The sequence below is a fragment of the Podarcis liolepis genome (genome assembly GCF_965112155.1).
Source record: "Podarcis liolepis genome assembly, chromosome: 6".
In the NCBI taxonomy this organism is placed as follows: Eukaryota; Metazoa; Chordata; class Lepidosauria; order Squamata; family Lacertidae; genus Podarcis; species Podarcis liolepis.
The window spans coordinates 35,144,099-35,159,296 of NC_139559.1; the positions used below are offsets into that span (position 1 = coordinate 35,144,099).

The window sequence follows — 15,198 nt, forward strand, 5'->3', positions numbered from 1 at the left end:
CTCTGGTACCTCAGAAGCTGTAAAAGCTGCTGGTCCAAACAAAGTTGTTACCATGTGTTGCAGCTGCAAATATTTCCATTGGGCTGATAGAGTTGTCTCTTAAAAGAATGTTTAAAATTCATCTTTCTCATCTGTCAGTTGGTTCAAAGTCAGTATGCTTGCTTCTGTGCAATTTTTCCATATTACCATCTTTCCCTCAATTTATAAAATTGGGTTTCCCCACAAAGTCAATTTAGCCATGAGTAAATTGATCAATTTTATTTTTATTAGACATTATATTCCATATTTTTCTAACTGACATAATTGTTTTGAGAGACTCCCTAGCTCTAATGTACTTTGATCCTAATGCTATATATGTATATTCTAAAATTGCCCAAGTCAGAAAATTATTATTATGGGAGCTGTAGTTCAGCAGCATATGAAGTGCCACAGGTTAACCAGCTCTGTTCTGACATTTCATTGGTTTCAGTGGAAAGTGCATATTGATCTTTTGGCACTGAAACATACAGGTTTTTAAAGTGCTTTCTAGACTGTCCAATTGCAATTGAGACAACAGGTGTTCTGGGGGGACAGACATGTGTCCCCAAATTTTCATGCTCTTTTAGGTGTGCTGGTCTAAAAGTCATGTGATATGGACCTATTTTGAACTGTCAGAAGAAGGTTTTCAGCTCAACACTAATTTTTTTTACTTTGTAACTCAGTTAAGTAAACTTGTTCAAATTTCTGCAAATTCAATTAAGAAAAAGGAACAATAGGTGCATTTACTGCTATTGTTGCTGTGTGTGAACATCCATCCTGTACCGGTCATTTATTCTCCACAGCCTTGTTCAGCATCATCCAACTTCCATGTGTTCCTTCCAACAGTTCCTTCCACACTAGTATGTTTCTTGGCTTGGCTTCAAGGTTTCTCTTCCCTTTCTGAAGCTATAACCTTGGTAATATAGGTCTTAGCCTAAGTCTACGTCCTCTTAGGCTAGTCTAGAAGGATGTTTGCCAAGTACAGTGGTACCTCTGGATGCGAAGGGGATCCGTTCCGGAGCCCTGTTCGCATCCTGAGCAGAACGCAACCCGCGTCTGCGCAGGTCACAATTCGCTGCTTCTGTGCATTTGTGTGACGTCATTTTGAGCGTCTGTGCCAGCGGTGAAACCCGGAAGTAACCCATTCAGTTACTTCCGGGTCGCCGGGGGACGCAACCTGAAAAGATTTAACCTGAAGCTACTTTAACCTGAGGTATGACTGTAAAGTTTTTTATTGCAGTCAATATCTTCTCTGCAAGTTTCTTGTTTTGTTTTGTTTTGTTTTCAAATGAAAGCTGATGTTCAGGACATTGCTTAAGTATCTTGGAATTCCAGATCAGCCTCATTCGGTGGTAGGATTCCTCTACTTGTTTTAAGCTTGCCTTTTGTTTTGTTGGTTGTACACTGCCTCTGTGACTGTCTGATAAAGAATGATTAATGTACATTTAATTTTTTAATTTTTTTTTAATACTACTTGCACTCTGGTATCAATATCAGAATACAGAATGTTCAGTCTTGAGATCAATTGTGAAGGGTACATAGATGGTTAAATTATCCCTATGGGCAAAACACATGCTTGTATGCAGGGGAAAGATCCATTCTTTATTATTGCCTTTGTTCTGGGATAAACTTCAGTTAAAATGTGCATGTTTCCTTCACAACAGGTGAAAAATGTATGCACATTTTATTTAAACATTTGAACCCAAGTGCAAAATATTACCGTATTTGCCTGAATGTAAGCCTCACTTTTTCCCAAATTCCAACCACGAAAAGTTAAAGTGCGGCTTAAATTTGCGACCTTACAAAAACTGGCTTTTACGATATCGCTGCTGAAACAGACATATGGTAAAACAGAACAGGTGTGAGTGCCTGTGGAATTTTAAGGGAGCGGCTGATATTCAGGTATTGTCTTTTTCTTCTTTTCCCCCTTGAATTTGAAAAGTGTGGCTTATATTCAGGTGCGGCTCATATTTGGGCCAATATGGTATGTAATGCATCCCTTCCAACTCTACGATTCTGTAATTCTGTATGCTTCTGAATGAAATCCAGTTTAGACTTCAGAGCTGCTTAAATGCCACTCTGAAGGTGTAAGGGCATTGAGCTTTCACACAGATTCTTCCTTCCTTTCCCCTCTACTATACATAGTTAGAACAACATACCTTTGGTGTTTACAATGAACTGTTAATTTACTCTACATAAAAATCTTCGGAAGATGGTGGCAGACGAATCCATAGTGGGGAAACTTTGCAATGGAGGTGCCTGGAGTGGACCTCCCTTTCTGCTCATGGTGGCGGTGGGGAGGAGACAGCAGGGGAATTCCACAATAGCCTGTACACCGAGATGCATAGGATTGCTCCCAAAGTAGCTTAAATGTTTATTTACTGCTATGCTTCATCAACCTTGTCTCTTAGGATGCCAATTGGGTAGCTATCTTTCTCCACCACAGGTAAATTTAAGAAAGCCACTTTTTAGTATTTGGATACACAATTACTACTACTACTACTACTACTACTACTAATAATAAATATGTTTCCTTGACAAGAGATGACTTTAGGAAATTATTTGCTTATATGGCTTACACTAGTTTTCCACTTAGAATCCTTTTTGTTACAGCCTTTTGGGTGAAATACAAAAACTTGGATGTACAGATGTGTTTCAACTTTTGTTTCCTTTTCGGTATTGTTCAGGGTGGTATAATGTCAGTTCAGGGCACCTGCCTAATCAACTTGTTTTGATACCTACCAGGGGAATTTTTTCTTCAGTTCTTCTCCATTTGATTGTCACCTTTAGTTCAAATTGTTTGCATTCTTTAAGACTGTCCACGGTTCTTCAGTTTTCTCTAGATGTTTTGGTGGTTCCCTCATGCAGGGTGGTAATGGCTCTTCCCTGCAGATGAATGCTGTATGATCTATGCTCAGAAGGGCCCAACCTGCTTTGTAACCAATTGCCTACAAAAAGAAGAAATTCACTCGCACATCCAAGTGTTTATTTCTTCACTATATTCAGTCAATTCCAGTACTCGTTTAGACTTCACAATAACATAGTACACTATATCAAGTATATGCTATGGTATGGAGTAAAAACACATTTTTGCTTTATTTGTACAGGTCAGTCGAACATACTGCTGTGGAACCTACAGAGCAGGTCCGATGAGGCAGATCAGTCTTGTTGGAGCAGTAGATGAAGAAGTTGGAGACTATTTCCCAGAATTTCTTGATATGTTGGAAGAATCTCCATTTCTTCGTGTAAGAATTAACTTTATTGCATATGAGAACCTGTAACATATTATTAATCACAGAATGGTTAAGCATAATAATGAATACATGAGTCTGCCTACTACAGGACCGGGGAACTTTCCTCAGCCTGAGGCATTCCATAATGGGGCTTCTTTTGTGGGGAGGGGGTGCACATGACAGTGGTGGTCATGGCCAGGGGTGAAAGGATGTGGTTCCTATCTTTTGTACAGTAGGCTTCATTCCGTGTATCAAAATTCAGAGTTGTTTTACCCCCACAAATCCAACTAAGCAAGAGATGTTACCACAGCCCAATAACACATTCTAACCAGGCAAGATCATTTGAGGAGGACTCAAAGCAGAGCTGGTGAAGGTGTGTCTTGCATTCGGCCCTCACGCCTGAGGTTTCCCACTCCACCCCACTGTTTTCACATGACTGAGTGGAATATATATGACATATTTTGTGTATATATGATTATATCCATGTAGTATAATCCTGGTTTTATAAACACATCTCTCTCTCTGTGTGTGTGTAGGTTTCTTTTCAATAAGGAAGCTGAGCCTCTGTTCAGTAGCATTTTTTCTTGCTGACCACCTGATTTGGATTTCTTTTGCTTTATACAGATGACTTTACCTTGGGGTACTCTTTCTAGCCTCAGACTTCAATGCAGGTCACAAAGTGATGATGGCCCCATAATGTGGGTAAGACCAGGAGAACAGATGATCCCAACAGCTGATATGCCAAAGTCACCATTCAAACGGCGGAGGTAATACTCCTTAAATTTATTTTACAGGAAAGTTTTAATGCTTGCCGTACAGTTGAGTTCACAAAACTCTTTACTGATTCTGATCTCTCAGCTGATCATATAATTAGTACCAGCTTTTCCCATACTGAAATTTAACTATGCACTGCAGAATGTAGTCATGTTCTTTTCTCTTAGTCACCTCAGTGCCATGTATTCTTAACTCCTTCAGGCAGGGACTTGCCTCTGTTTGGTAAAATGCCATGTATACTGATGGTGCCATTGTTTTGAAGTTCAAACTGTATACATTGCAGAGTATGTGGAGCTTTTAAAAACCTTTTCTTCCTCCAGGAAATGGGTAGCAGTATATTCCAGCTTAAGCACCTAAGTACAAATTATGAGATGTAATGTCCCTTAATAGCAATACAGCTGGACACACCAGCATAATATTTGTGTAGAGGTAGAGCATTACAATTCTATATCTTATTAAATGGTTGACTTTTTAAAGTGCCACCATATTAATGACTTTCTAAGCTTCTTTGGGTACTGTTAAATTGAAATATTATTAGAGGCATTTGGCTATGTTCACTGACCCCTGACCTTGCTGCACTTAAGTGTGAGGTTTGATTGGGGCTTGTAAGTGTCTTCACTTGAACACATTTTAGAAGTCTTCCTGTAATCAGGATTCCATTTTATATTTGAGTTATTAAAATCTTGAAGTGCTACAGAGGTTATGCAGAGCCCTTGATTTAAAAAACATCAGTGAGATTTGTTGCTATCGTTTGTTTTTATTCTAGGTAAAACTGTAAAACTGTAGCTAAATCTCTGAATATCACATGACTGCCTCTATAGTAGAGCTGGGGAAGCTTTTTTGTTTTAAGATGTCAATATCCCCACTGCATAGTTCTAACAGCCTTCTTTCTCTTCTCCCCACTTCATAGATCAATGAATGAAATAAAAAACCTCCAGTATCTACCTCGGACCAGTGAACCCCGTGAAGTTCTCTTTGAAGACAGAACAAGAGCCCATGCTGATCATGTTGGGCAAGGATTTGACTGGCAGAGTACAGCTGCTGTTGGAGTGTTGAAAGCTGTACAGTTTGGTGAATGGTAAGTGTGGTGTAGCAAGTCAGAATATGCTTGGAATTGAGCAGATCATTCAGAAAGCTGTCTAGTATGCTGCACTAGAATATTCAGGAAAACAGAACATTTAAAAACCAACAAACCAATATTTGTCAGGAATATTTCATTTGTACTAAGCAAATTGCTATAGACCAGGGGCTCTCCAGTCTTGTCATAATAAACTACCCTGAGTTAAACTTTGAACCACCATAGAAACAAAGTGAAACTGAGTTTTTGTTTTCTGTGGACCTCTGGGGAAAATGGAGAATTCCCAGTCTACCCAGAGCCCTGCTGATCATAGAAGAAGAAGAAGTCAGGAGTCTCAAAGCGGCTAACATTCTCCTTTCCCTTCCTCCCCCACAACAAACACCCTGTGAGGTGAGTGGGGCTGAGAGACTTCAAAGAAGTGTGACTGGCCCAAGGTCACCCAGCAGCTGCATGTGAGGAGTGGAGACGCGAACTCTGTTCCCCAGATTACGAGTCTATCGCTCTTAACCACTACACCACACTGGCTCTCTACCATACCATAGCTTAGTTCATTATAGAATTAGGGGGATTTGGGGGATTAGTGGGTCCCTGACACGGTTATACATTTAGATGGAGCAGGTCTAAATCACTGAGCCTTGCCGATCAGAAGGTTGGTGGTTTGAATCCATGCAATTGGGTGAGCTCCTGTTGCTCTTTCCCAGCTTCTGCCAACCTAGCAATTCAAAAGCATACCAGTGCAAGTAGATAAATAGGTACCACTGTGGCAGGAAATTAAATGGCGTTTCCGTGTGCTCTGGCACTCATCACGGTGTCCTGTTGCACCAGAAGTGGTTTAGTCATGCTGACAGCGTGACCCAGAAAGCTGTCTGTGGACAAACGCTGGTTCCCTTGGCCTGAAGTGAGATGAGCGCCACACCCCATAGTCACCTTTGATTGAACTTAACATCCAGGGGTCCTTTACTTTACCTTTACCATACATTTAGAAAACAAATGGGCCCCACGTATAATTCTCAAGATGTCTACTAGCACATTCTCACTGGAAAAGTCTTCATTTTTCTAGGAGTGACCAGCCTCGTATAACCAAAGATGTAGTTTGTTTTCATGCTGAGGATTTCACAGATGTAGTTCAGAGGCTTCAGTTGGATCTACATGAACCTCCAGTGTCGCAGGTAGTCGGCTCATTTGTTGAAATGTATACTTTGCATGTTGCTTCAAAGCATGATGTTAGTTGCCTATCCCCCCTTACTGCTTGTATTTTCCCTGTGAAATCACATTTCCAGAATATAGTATACAGATCTGGAAAACAAACATGCCCTTTTTTAACCAGATAATGTTACGTTTTGACAAACATTTGATTGGATTGCAAGTGGAAGCACCTTCAATTGTAGTTCATTCCCCTGCCAAAAGCAAGATCATACAGTTACCAGAGCCACATTGACCAGAGTGTGTTGAACAGTATTGGGGACATTGCCTCAACAGTGCCTCATACCAGTGCTTCATAGACATACCTTACCATTACTTGCGGCCTTTCTTTCCACATGAAATTCCCACATATGAAATGCATATTCAGGCATTTGTTCCAAAATTTCTGTTCCACAACACTGGCCAAACCTGCACTGTCATCTGGATTTTGCAGAAGTGATGATACTGGATTCCTTTCCCTTAAGTGCAGTTTAAACTTCTGTTAAAGGTTCTACCCTGTTAGTGGACAAGACATACTTTGTGTGTGTATGTCCTTGGTTCCTGCAGGTTTTCACTGACTGTAGTGAGACATTGTGGGAATAGAACTATATGAATTTGCCCAAGCCTTAAGACTGGTATCAGAGGTCCTGCACTAGCAAAAATGCAATTGGTGGTTACTAGGGGCAGGGTCTTCTCACTCGTGGCACCATAGTTGTCATAACTCATGCAGGAGAGAATTCTACAAGTTCACTCTCTCCCCCACTTTTATATTTTGAATACTTTAAAATTACCTAAGGTACCTTAAAATTGGTTTTAATATTTTTGCATTTTTATAATTTGATTTTGTCTGTATGTGTGTTCTCTTCAAAGTAAAGCACTTTGAAAAATAACTTTGAAAAGTGGGGTACAGTTTTTAAATAGTGTTGAGAACAGAAAACCCTTGAGCTAATCAAGAAGTTGTTTTGATCAGTCAAGTAAGATTATTTGTAGGAAGTTTGCATTTCCTTTTGTTTCACAGCTTCCCTGTGATGTGGCTGTCACAAACTTATGAGTTGGAAGTTTTAACAGTTCACTATTTGCTTGAACCTAGTATAAAGTATAGATATATTAGCCATGATTAAATGCTGCATGTTTCTGAGTAGCTTTTCTCTGACAGTCATGGGGATTTCACTGTTTGCTTTTGCTACCTGAATATATAAGCACATCTTTTAAGTTGCACCAAATGTTGTACTTGGCTCATTAGTTTAGCAGCAGCAGCTCCAATTCCAGACTGTTGGTATTTGTGCCATTTTGAGACTTTCCCTTTTTATTGTGGCTAATAAATAATTAAAGGCTGGAGGGCAGAATATGTGCACTGCACACTAAATGCCCACTTTGGGCCTGGCATCTGGTTTACCTCTAACTTCTTTTCTCCTTCAGTGTGTTCAATGGGTCGATGAAGCTAAGCTAAACCAAATGAGGCGAGAAGGGATTCGCTATGCTAGAATCCAGCTATGTGACAATGACATCTACTTCATCCCTAGAAATGTCATTCATCAGTTCAAGACGGTGTCAGCTGTCTGCAGCTTAGCTTGGCATATAAGACTCAAACAATACCATCCTTCAGGGGAGAATTCTCAAAGTACAGAAAGCATTTCAAATATGGACACTAGCATCTGTGATGAGACTAAATCAGAAGGTGAAGATCAATGTGTGCTTGTGAAAAAGGAGTCTGAAGAAGTAGGAACAGAAGTACAGACAGCAACAGTGGCGTCACCATCATTGTTTTCATCTCTGTCGTGACTTGTTCTGCAACAAGATAAGCTGGCTCAGCCCCTTCCAGTTTTTAAACTAGAATCCGATCAGCAACACAAGCCACAGGATGGTCATATGTGCTCTCTTGTGTGATATGTACATAACCATATACATTTTTAAACGGCTTTTTAAAATTTTGATGTGAAGTTATAGTTTTATAACTGGGTTATGTTTTATTGGAGAAATCTTGCCTATAATTCTATAAAGAAAGGTGACATTCCAAAATGTCAAGCATATCTTTTTTACACAGATTATGCAAAGTTAGAGTTGTATTTTACTTCCTTAGTACAGCATGTAGTAGTGGACTACATTTTTCTTTGTCATTCAACATCTCTACAAATGTTTTCCCCCTCCTTCAGGAACATTAAGTATTTAACATTTAGTAAATCTGATATCCCTCCGTCTATTTTATCTTTAGCTTTCAGCATAAAAGTGTTGGTTTCTGTGGAGGAGTCACAAAGTGACTCTCCCATTTGATTAGTGGCTTGAATGAAAGAGAAAGCACAGCACTTTTAATGATCAGTGACATTTGTGAGAGAGAGACTTTGAAAGCCTAGAGAAAGCTCAAGTTACCAGCAGTGTAGATTAATCCTAATTGCTTATCAGCACCTTCACAAAGAAGCTGATATCTGAGATTAGTTGCAGAGTGTGATCTTGTTGAATTGTAATACCTGATGTGACACTTCCCATACCTCTGCTTTTAATGTTTGTGGGAATATTACTTTTTATATCTTCCCTGACTGCAAAATGTAATACTAGTGTCAAATGAAAGTAACTGTTGGCAGTCTCCCTGAGGAAATTGCCATCTTAGAGCACTTTAAGGCTTTACAATATTCTAACCAACTTGGTGGCTTGTTCAATTCACAGCAAGCACCTGAGGTGGAAACCATATGTTCCTTTTCATTGATGCACTTAATCCAGTAGAGTAGGCTTCACAGTATAAATTGGTTGCCTTTATTCTCAAGAATTCTATATTGCTGTTTCACAGGAAATCTCATGTGTACTGCTATTTCCACATGTAACTCTTGGGTACCCTAGTGCTATGTTGAAAGGTTAAATGACACTCACTAGTATGTTCAGTAACGTTAGCAAGATTGTTTAGCACTCATACAATAGTTCCCAATGTTAACTATAGTCAACTTTCATTCATTATTTGTATGCTGAATTACATTTATTTCTGGTACTAGAAGAGATGGGCCCTTCACATGTAGGGTATAACCTTTGTTAAGGTGTAATCATAGTTGTTAATAAACAACTCCGTACTTGTGGGGTAGGAGAGAGATCTGCAGCACTACATCAATGCAAGTAAGAAAGCAGCTGTGTTTATTTCAACACACCTTTATCAATCTTTTTGAAAAGAACTGCAAATATTAATCTGTTTCTAATAGCAATTACTTTGTGCAATATTATTTTGTGTAGATTATATGCATATTAGTACCTCTGCACAGAGGACAGTTTTAAACCAATAGCAAAATGATCAGAAAATATTGCAGTGATTTAGATAGAACTTGTATTACTCCTGATATATACATGTATATGTATTGTCTTCGGTGCAGACTGAAGACAAATAGAAAATATTTCAACTTAAAATGAATTTTCAGATTGGAGTGGTGATGAATTGTTAAGTAATCTGTGTAAATAAGGTGTTAGGATGAAAACCTTTTTACAAAAGGTAATTTTTTAAATGCAGGAGTGTAGCTTTTAACAAAATTCTAGATTGACCAATACTGGTTCAGATGATAACCCCTGTGTACTCTGGCTTTTTCCACTTTTTTACTCTTGTCCAGAAGAATTTTCATAAGCTTTAATAGGCTCTGCAAAGTAAAATTCTTCACAGGCAATACAAGTTTCAGTGCATGATTTATATTTGACTAATTCCATCTTTATTTTTGCATTTCTCTTCCATCCATTTTACTAGTCTTCCAAGCACTGATTTCCCTTTACCCATGCATTGCACATAGCTATATCAACAAATATAACACTGGTCTTTACAACTTAGCATGAAAACAGCACTGTGTATAATCACTCAGGAACTGGAATTAAAAAAAAAAAAGTTCTTACAGTTGAAGGGAAAACTGTTACAGTATCTCTTTGTCCCCAAATAAAATTTCGACAGAATTTAAACAAACAAATTCTAACAATGTGTACTCACAGAAACACCATTCCCACGTAACAAAAAATAATTAATACATGGACAAACTTCTGTGACCCTTTCTAAGCTTCTAGATTGTATTCTGCCCTCTATGCAGCCAGGAGAATTTCTGCTAAGTTTGCTTTTTGTTTTTAAAAAAATATGAGTTTAGCATCCTATGCTAACCAGGAATGCCAACATACAGCCATGCTTAGTTGTTGAACAGTGGTAGCTGGTTCACACATGCTGATAAAATAGGAAAGTGAAACTAAATGCCAGTGAAGTCTTTCTCCTGGACATCAGGGAGGTTAAAGTGCATGAGTCTAACTTATGCATAGGCTTTTTCCAGTACATGCACTTTGTGCATTATGCACTTACAAGCATTACGTGTGAAAGTGGCTTAAGTGGTAGTTTAGGACCAGACAGAATTAAAATGGAAACGTAAGGTGGAATTCAATGTCACATGCACTATTGCAAATGTTCTGTCTGAGCAAGCTATTTAGCTTGTCAGACAGAATGACTCCCCTTATCTTCCCTATGTCCTGTTCTAGGGGTATTCCAGATCTCTGAGCCAATTTGGGTGGGCATGGGAGGGAAGTCCTGTTGCACAAGCAGAAGTCTAATGAGACTTGTCAGGTGAATCCCACCTAGAGTAGACCCATTAAAATTAATGGGGTTAACTTAGTTATGTTCATGAATTTCAGTGGGTCTACTCAGAGTAAAAGTTAGTTCAATACCATTCATAAAAAGTTTTTTGTACACATTAAATTATAGCAGTGGGCATAAAGTACAACAGAAGCTTGCTTTCAAATGGATTTATACCCTGCAAAAGGAATATGGATCAATCTTTCATGGCCTCTTATGTCTCTCTGCACCCAATGGAGATGGAGAATCTTGGAATGATGTTCTGTGCTTTTCCAGTTCAATATGTTAGTGTTGAATTATGCTGTGTTGTATGTAGTAGCATTTTGAATATATTTCAGACATTTAAAGATAATTCTTTCTGTCATGTTCACTTATCTTAATTTCATTTTAACTATATTGGTTTGGATTGAGAATTAATGCTCCACTGGGTTCTTCTTGTGCTGGAGGAAGCAGGGTAGAGGGGGGCAGGGAGGTGATTTACACCAATGCCATCTTCCTACTGTAGCCCCCTGAAAATTTTCTCTGGAAGACAGGGAGACCCTCTGGAACAATGTGGGAGGTGGTGAAGGAAAAAATGCCCTTCTTCCTCCAGTGCTCTTTATTCTAGTTTCCTTCAGCTGTCAGAGGAACAAATCTGGATCCAACCCATTATCTTTTACAAAAATACTTTTCAAAATGGTTCAGAAGCACAAATTGTCATTACTTCTAAATTCTAGGGTCAAGTACCAAAGAGTTCTGTTCACACACCGAGACTTTGTTGATTTCGCTGCTGAAGCTTTGGACTGTATTCTAGATAGTCTCCAATTTCTGGGGGAATGAGGGGCTGCAGTGGGAGAACAGGCTGCTCCACACAGTGCATGTATGGCCCTCAGGATCTCTGCCTTGGTCTCCCTTTTTTAAATAAGAGACATGCCATGTAGGATTAGCATGGTGATAAATTTACCTGATTTGGGCAAAGGAAGGCTAGTTTAAACATTTGCAATAAGAACAATGACGACTACTACGAACCTGAAAAATAGGAGTGACAGATGACTAGGTTCATATCCAAATAACTGTTTATTTGGTGAACATATAACCTTTAGCTCTCAGAGAAATAAGGTATTTTTAGAAGTGAACTTGCAGGAAGATACTGGGAAGTAACATCTTGCATTGTTCAGAAATTTCTGATGCCAACTTAATTGATTATTGAATGCCAAGATGTGCAAATAAAATTCGCTTAACAAGAAATGCAATGTTATAAACTATAGAGCTATGTTTTACTTGGAGTAGGCCCACTGAAATTAATGAACATAACAGTAATTTCTAAGGTCTACTCTTGAGTAAAACTTAGTTACAAAGTGGAAAAGGAGTTCAAAGGCAGAATCATCTTTAGATTTATTTATTACAGGTAATTTTACAGCTGGGAAGACTTTTCTCTGTCCAATTTCTATAACTGAAAACCAGTTATTCTTTGATATATATTGTCTCAAAACTGTAAAGAATCTGCTAGCTACTAGCAGTTTCACAAATACGGTTGTCTAAAGTTTCTGAATCTCTCCATGTTGAATAAATATCCCACTGTTCCTTAAGGACCAAAGAACAACATTAATTTGTGTTCAGTGAATGGTTGTATTGGGCCACTGATCCATTTAGCAAAGCAGCAAAAGTAAGATTAAGAAATAAGTGGAATAGGCATTTCACACCCCACCCCAAATATTTATGAGCAAAAATATATTTTGTAAATAACTGACATGTTCTCTTCCATGAAGATGGAACATGTGCAGGGTTCTTTATATTTAAGGGACACTTACATTTATCACACAGATTTTCCCAAACATTAAAAGGGCTCTTGTTTTGTTGGTAGTTTTCCTACATGTGAGGATGTAGCTGCTTGTCAAGAGATGGGAGAGTTCATTTACTCCTAAGAGCCTATGGATGGACATAAATGTTTTCTCATGCTGCCATTCACATGCTTGACTATATTATGAGCAGTAAGCTCTTTTCACCTGGGGCACAATCTAGCCAAGGTTAAGCACTTTTAAGTTCCTTTGATTTTTTTTTAATTGGGAGATAAGCTGGACTTTCCATTGGAATCTGTGAAACTAAATGTGTTTAATGTTGGCAGGATTGCACTCTCATTTCTTTTATAAATGCTGAGTATTTATAGCCATATTGGTTGTGTTTGAAGGTTGCTATGAGTGGGGTTGCTTCAGTTCCTGAAAGCTTTGTACTGTAGATAAATTTTATGTTGGTCCAATAAACAACTTTCCAATAATGTTATGGCCTTCCATTGATATACATAATAGTTTTAGGACCCAACAGCACATGTAGTTGAGAAGGGGCTTCTCTTAATATAGCACTTTCAATTCTGTCTAAGCAAATACTTATCTTTACATGTTGTATAAAATAGATTTGTGTAGTGTTTTGTGATTAAATTCAGTTTTGATTGGCAGCCAATATATTTTTCTGTGGTTTTAATATATCTAAGGTCTTTGCATATAGAGGATATGTACAATTGTCTGGAAGACTGTTTTTTCTTTTTCTTTTTGGCTTTGTGTGGCCTTAGTATATTTATTGACATTTAGCAAGTGTTTTAAAGAGGTTTTTATAATAGTGTAAACTGATGGGAAAATTTTAAGCCTCTCTGTGAATAATCCTCTAACGCAGTGCATTTCTTTTAGTAGCTGACTGTACAAGCGTATCAAACTGTTAAAGTTATTTCTTTGTAAAACAAACAAATAGTACAATGGAATGCATAGATTTTCCCCCTGTAAAGTATTTTTTTAATAAACAGAAGTCTGATTTGTCCTTAATGAAAACTGCTGTTTGGCAGAAAGACTGTTAGAATATTGGGCAGGGGCAGGGATGGACTTTGATAATCTTTTGTAATATGGTGCCTTGTGTGAGCCCAAAATTTGGTGTCCCCAAGTGAATCTTCTGTTAACAGATCTGCTCAATTTTTCTCCCCTTGGCTCAGCGCCCTGTGCAGGGGAACCTAAAACTGGTGCTGACAGGGTGGAATAAACCATTATACTTTAGAACTTATTACTGGCTGCAAATTAGTCCTGAACTAGATTGTTCCACTGACAGTCATATTGGAAACAAGCAATATGGGAGGGTAGGGTAAATACAGCTGAATCCTTCTGTGCTGAGATGTAGGTACATTTGACACATTCAAATTTTTTATATAAATCTGAAGAGCACAATGTTTGCTTTTCAATGTGGCTTTTGGGGGGGGGGAGGGGAAGGAATAGAATGGTCATCACAACCTTGCAATCTTCCTATACTGTATACATTTGAAGCGCAAGAGATAATGCAGTAGTTAAAGTGTCTCTACCCTTTACGCTTCCCACTTACTACGGGGGAAATCATGACCTGTGCTATCTACACCTGCCAGTGGAGGAATGGAACTGTCCACCTGCCTCAACACTGCTAAAGAGGTGAACTTCCCAGATTATCTGCGTGCAACCCTTAAGCCGAAAGCAGTGCCAGGAACAGCATTGAGGAGCCTATATGGAACGTATAGAGCTACTGTAGGGATTGGTTTTTAAAAATCTCACGTAGTCTGACCAACTGCATTGATCAGGCACTTATAACAGCTGTGCTTGCATGATCTTCAGAGTCCTATTTGCCAAAACGGAGAATTGTCAGAGGTGCATCACTGGGTTAGATACGAAGTAGTCATGTAAATGCTTACAGGATGGGCTGCTTAGGGCTGTGGAACTAAGAGCCATGTGCCTATGACGCGGATATTTTCCCCGGCCGCTACATGCAAGCATCGTTTGCTTCTAAGTACAACCTAGCAGTTCGAAAGCATGTCAAAGTGCAAGTAGATAAATAGGTACTGCTCTGGCGGGAAGGTAAACAGCGTTTCCTTGCGCTGCTCTGGTTCGCCAGAAGCGGCTTAGTCATGCTGGCCACATGACCCGGAAGCTGTACGCCGGCTCCCTTGGCCAGTAAAGCGAGATGAGCGCCGCAACCCCAGAGTCGGCCACAACTGGACCTAATGGTCAGGGGTCCCTTTACAGTAAATACATTTTTTAAAAACCCATCAGAATGTCAACAGCTACAACTTTTTTGCAATTACAGAGTGGTATTTAAGTTAACAGATCAACTTTTTTTTATGCAGACAACTGATGATGATTAACTTACTGCATCTGCCTGTATAACTAATTTGTGCTGTGCACCAACAAGGAACCTGGCGGAGTCCAGATGTTGACTCCGCTTCCTTTATCTCGCTCCCTACCCCCCCCAACTGGCCAGTGCCCCACTGCCCCTCCTTTCCCCGCTGTCACGGGGCCATTCGCCCCTCTTGCATTTAACGCACAACTTTGCGCTTCACCCCCGCCCGCGTCTGCTGATCC

At 39.2% G+C, this 15,198-nt stretch overlaps 1 protein-coding gene across 1 annotated transcript in view; it reads left to right on the plus strand.

Moving 5' to 3' along the window:
* RSBN1 (round spermatid basic protein 1) overlaps window positions 1–13,653 on the plus strand; it is a 31,961-nt gene extending 18,308 nt beyond the window's left edge. Inside the window, exons 3-7 of the mRNA XM_083508928.1 lie at window positions 3,126–3,263; window positions 3,876–4,018; window positions 4,936–5,103; window positions 6,164–6,272; window positions 7,705–13,653. Of these exons, the coding sequence (XP_083365054.1) occupies window positions 3,126–3,263; window positions 3,876–4,018; window positions 4,936–5,103; window positions 6,164–6,272; window positions 7,705–8,067 (921 nt within the window). The 3' untranslated portion in view covers window positions 8,068–13,653. The remainder of the gene's footprint in view (window positions 1–3,125; window positions 3,264–3,875; window positions 4,019–4,935; window positions 5,104–6,163; window positions 6,273–7,704) is intronic.
* Window positions 13,654–15,198: the final 1,545 nt, after the last annotated feature.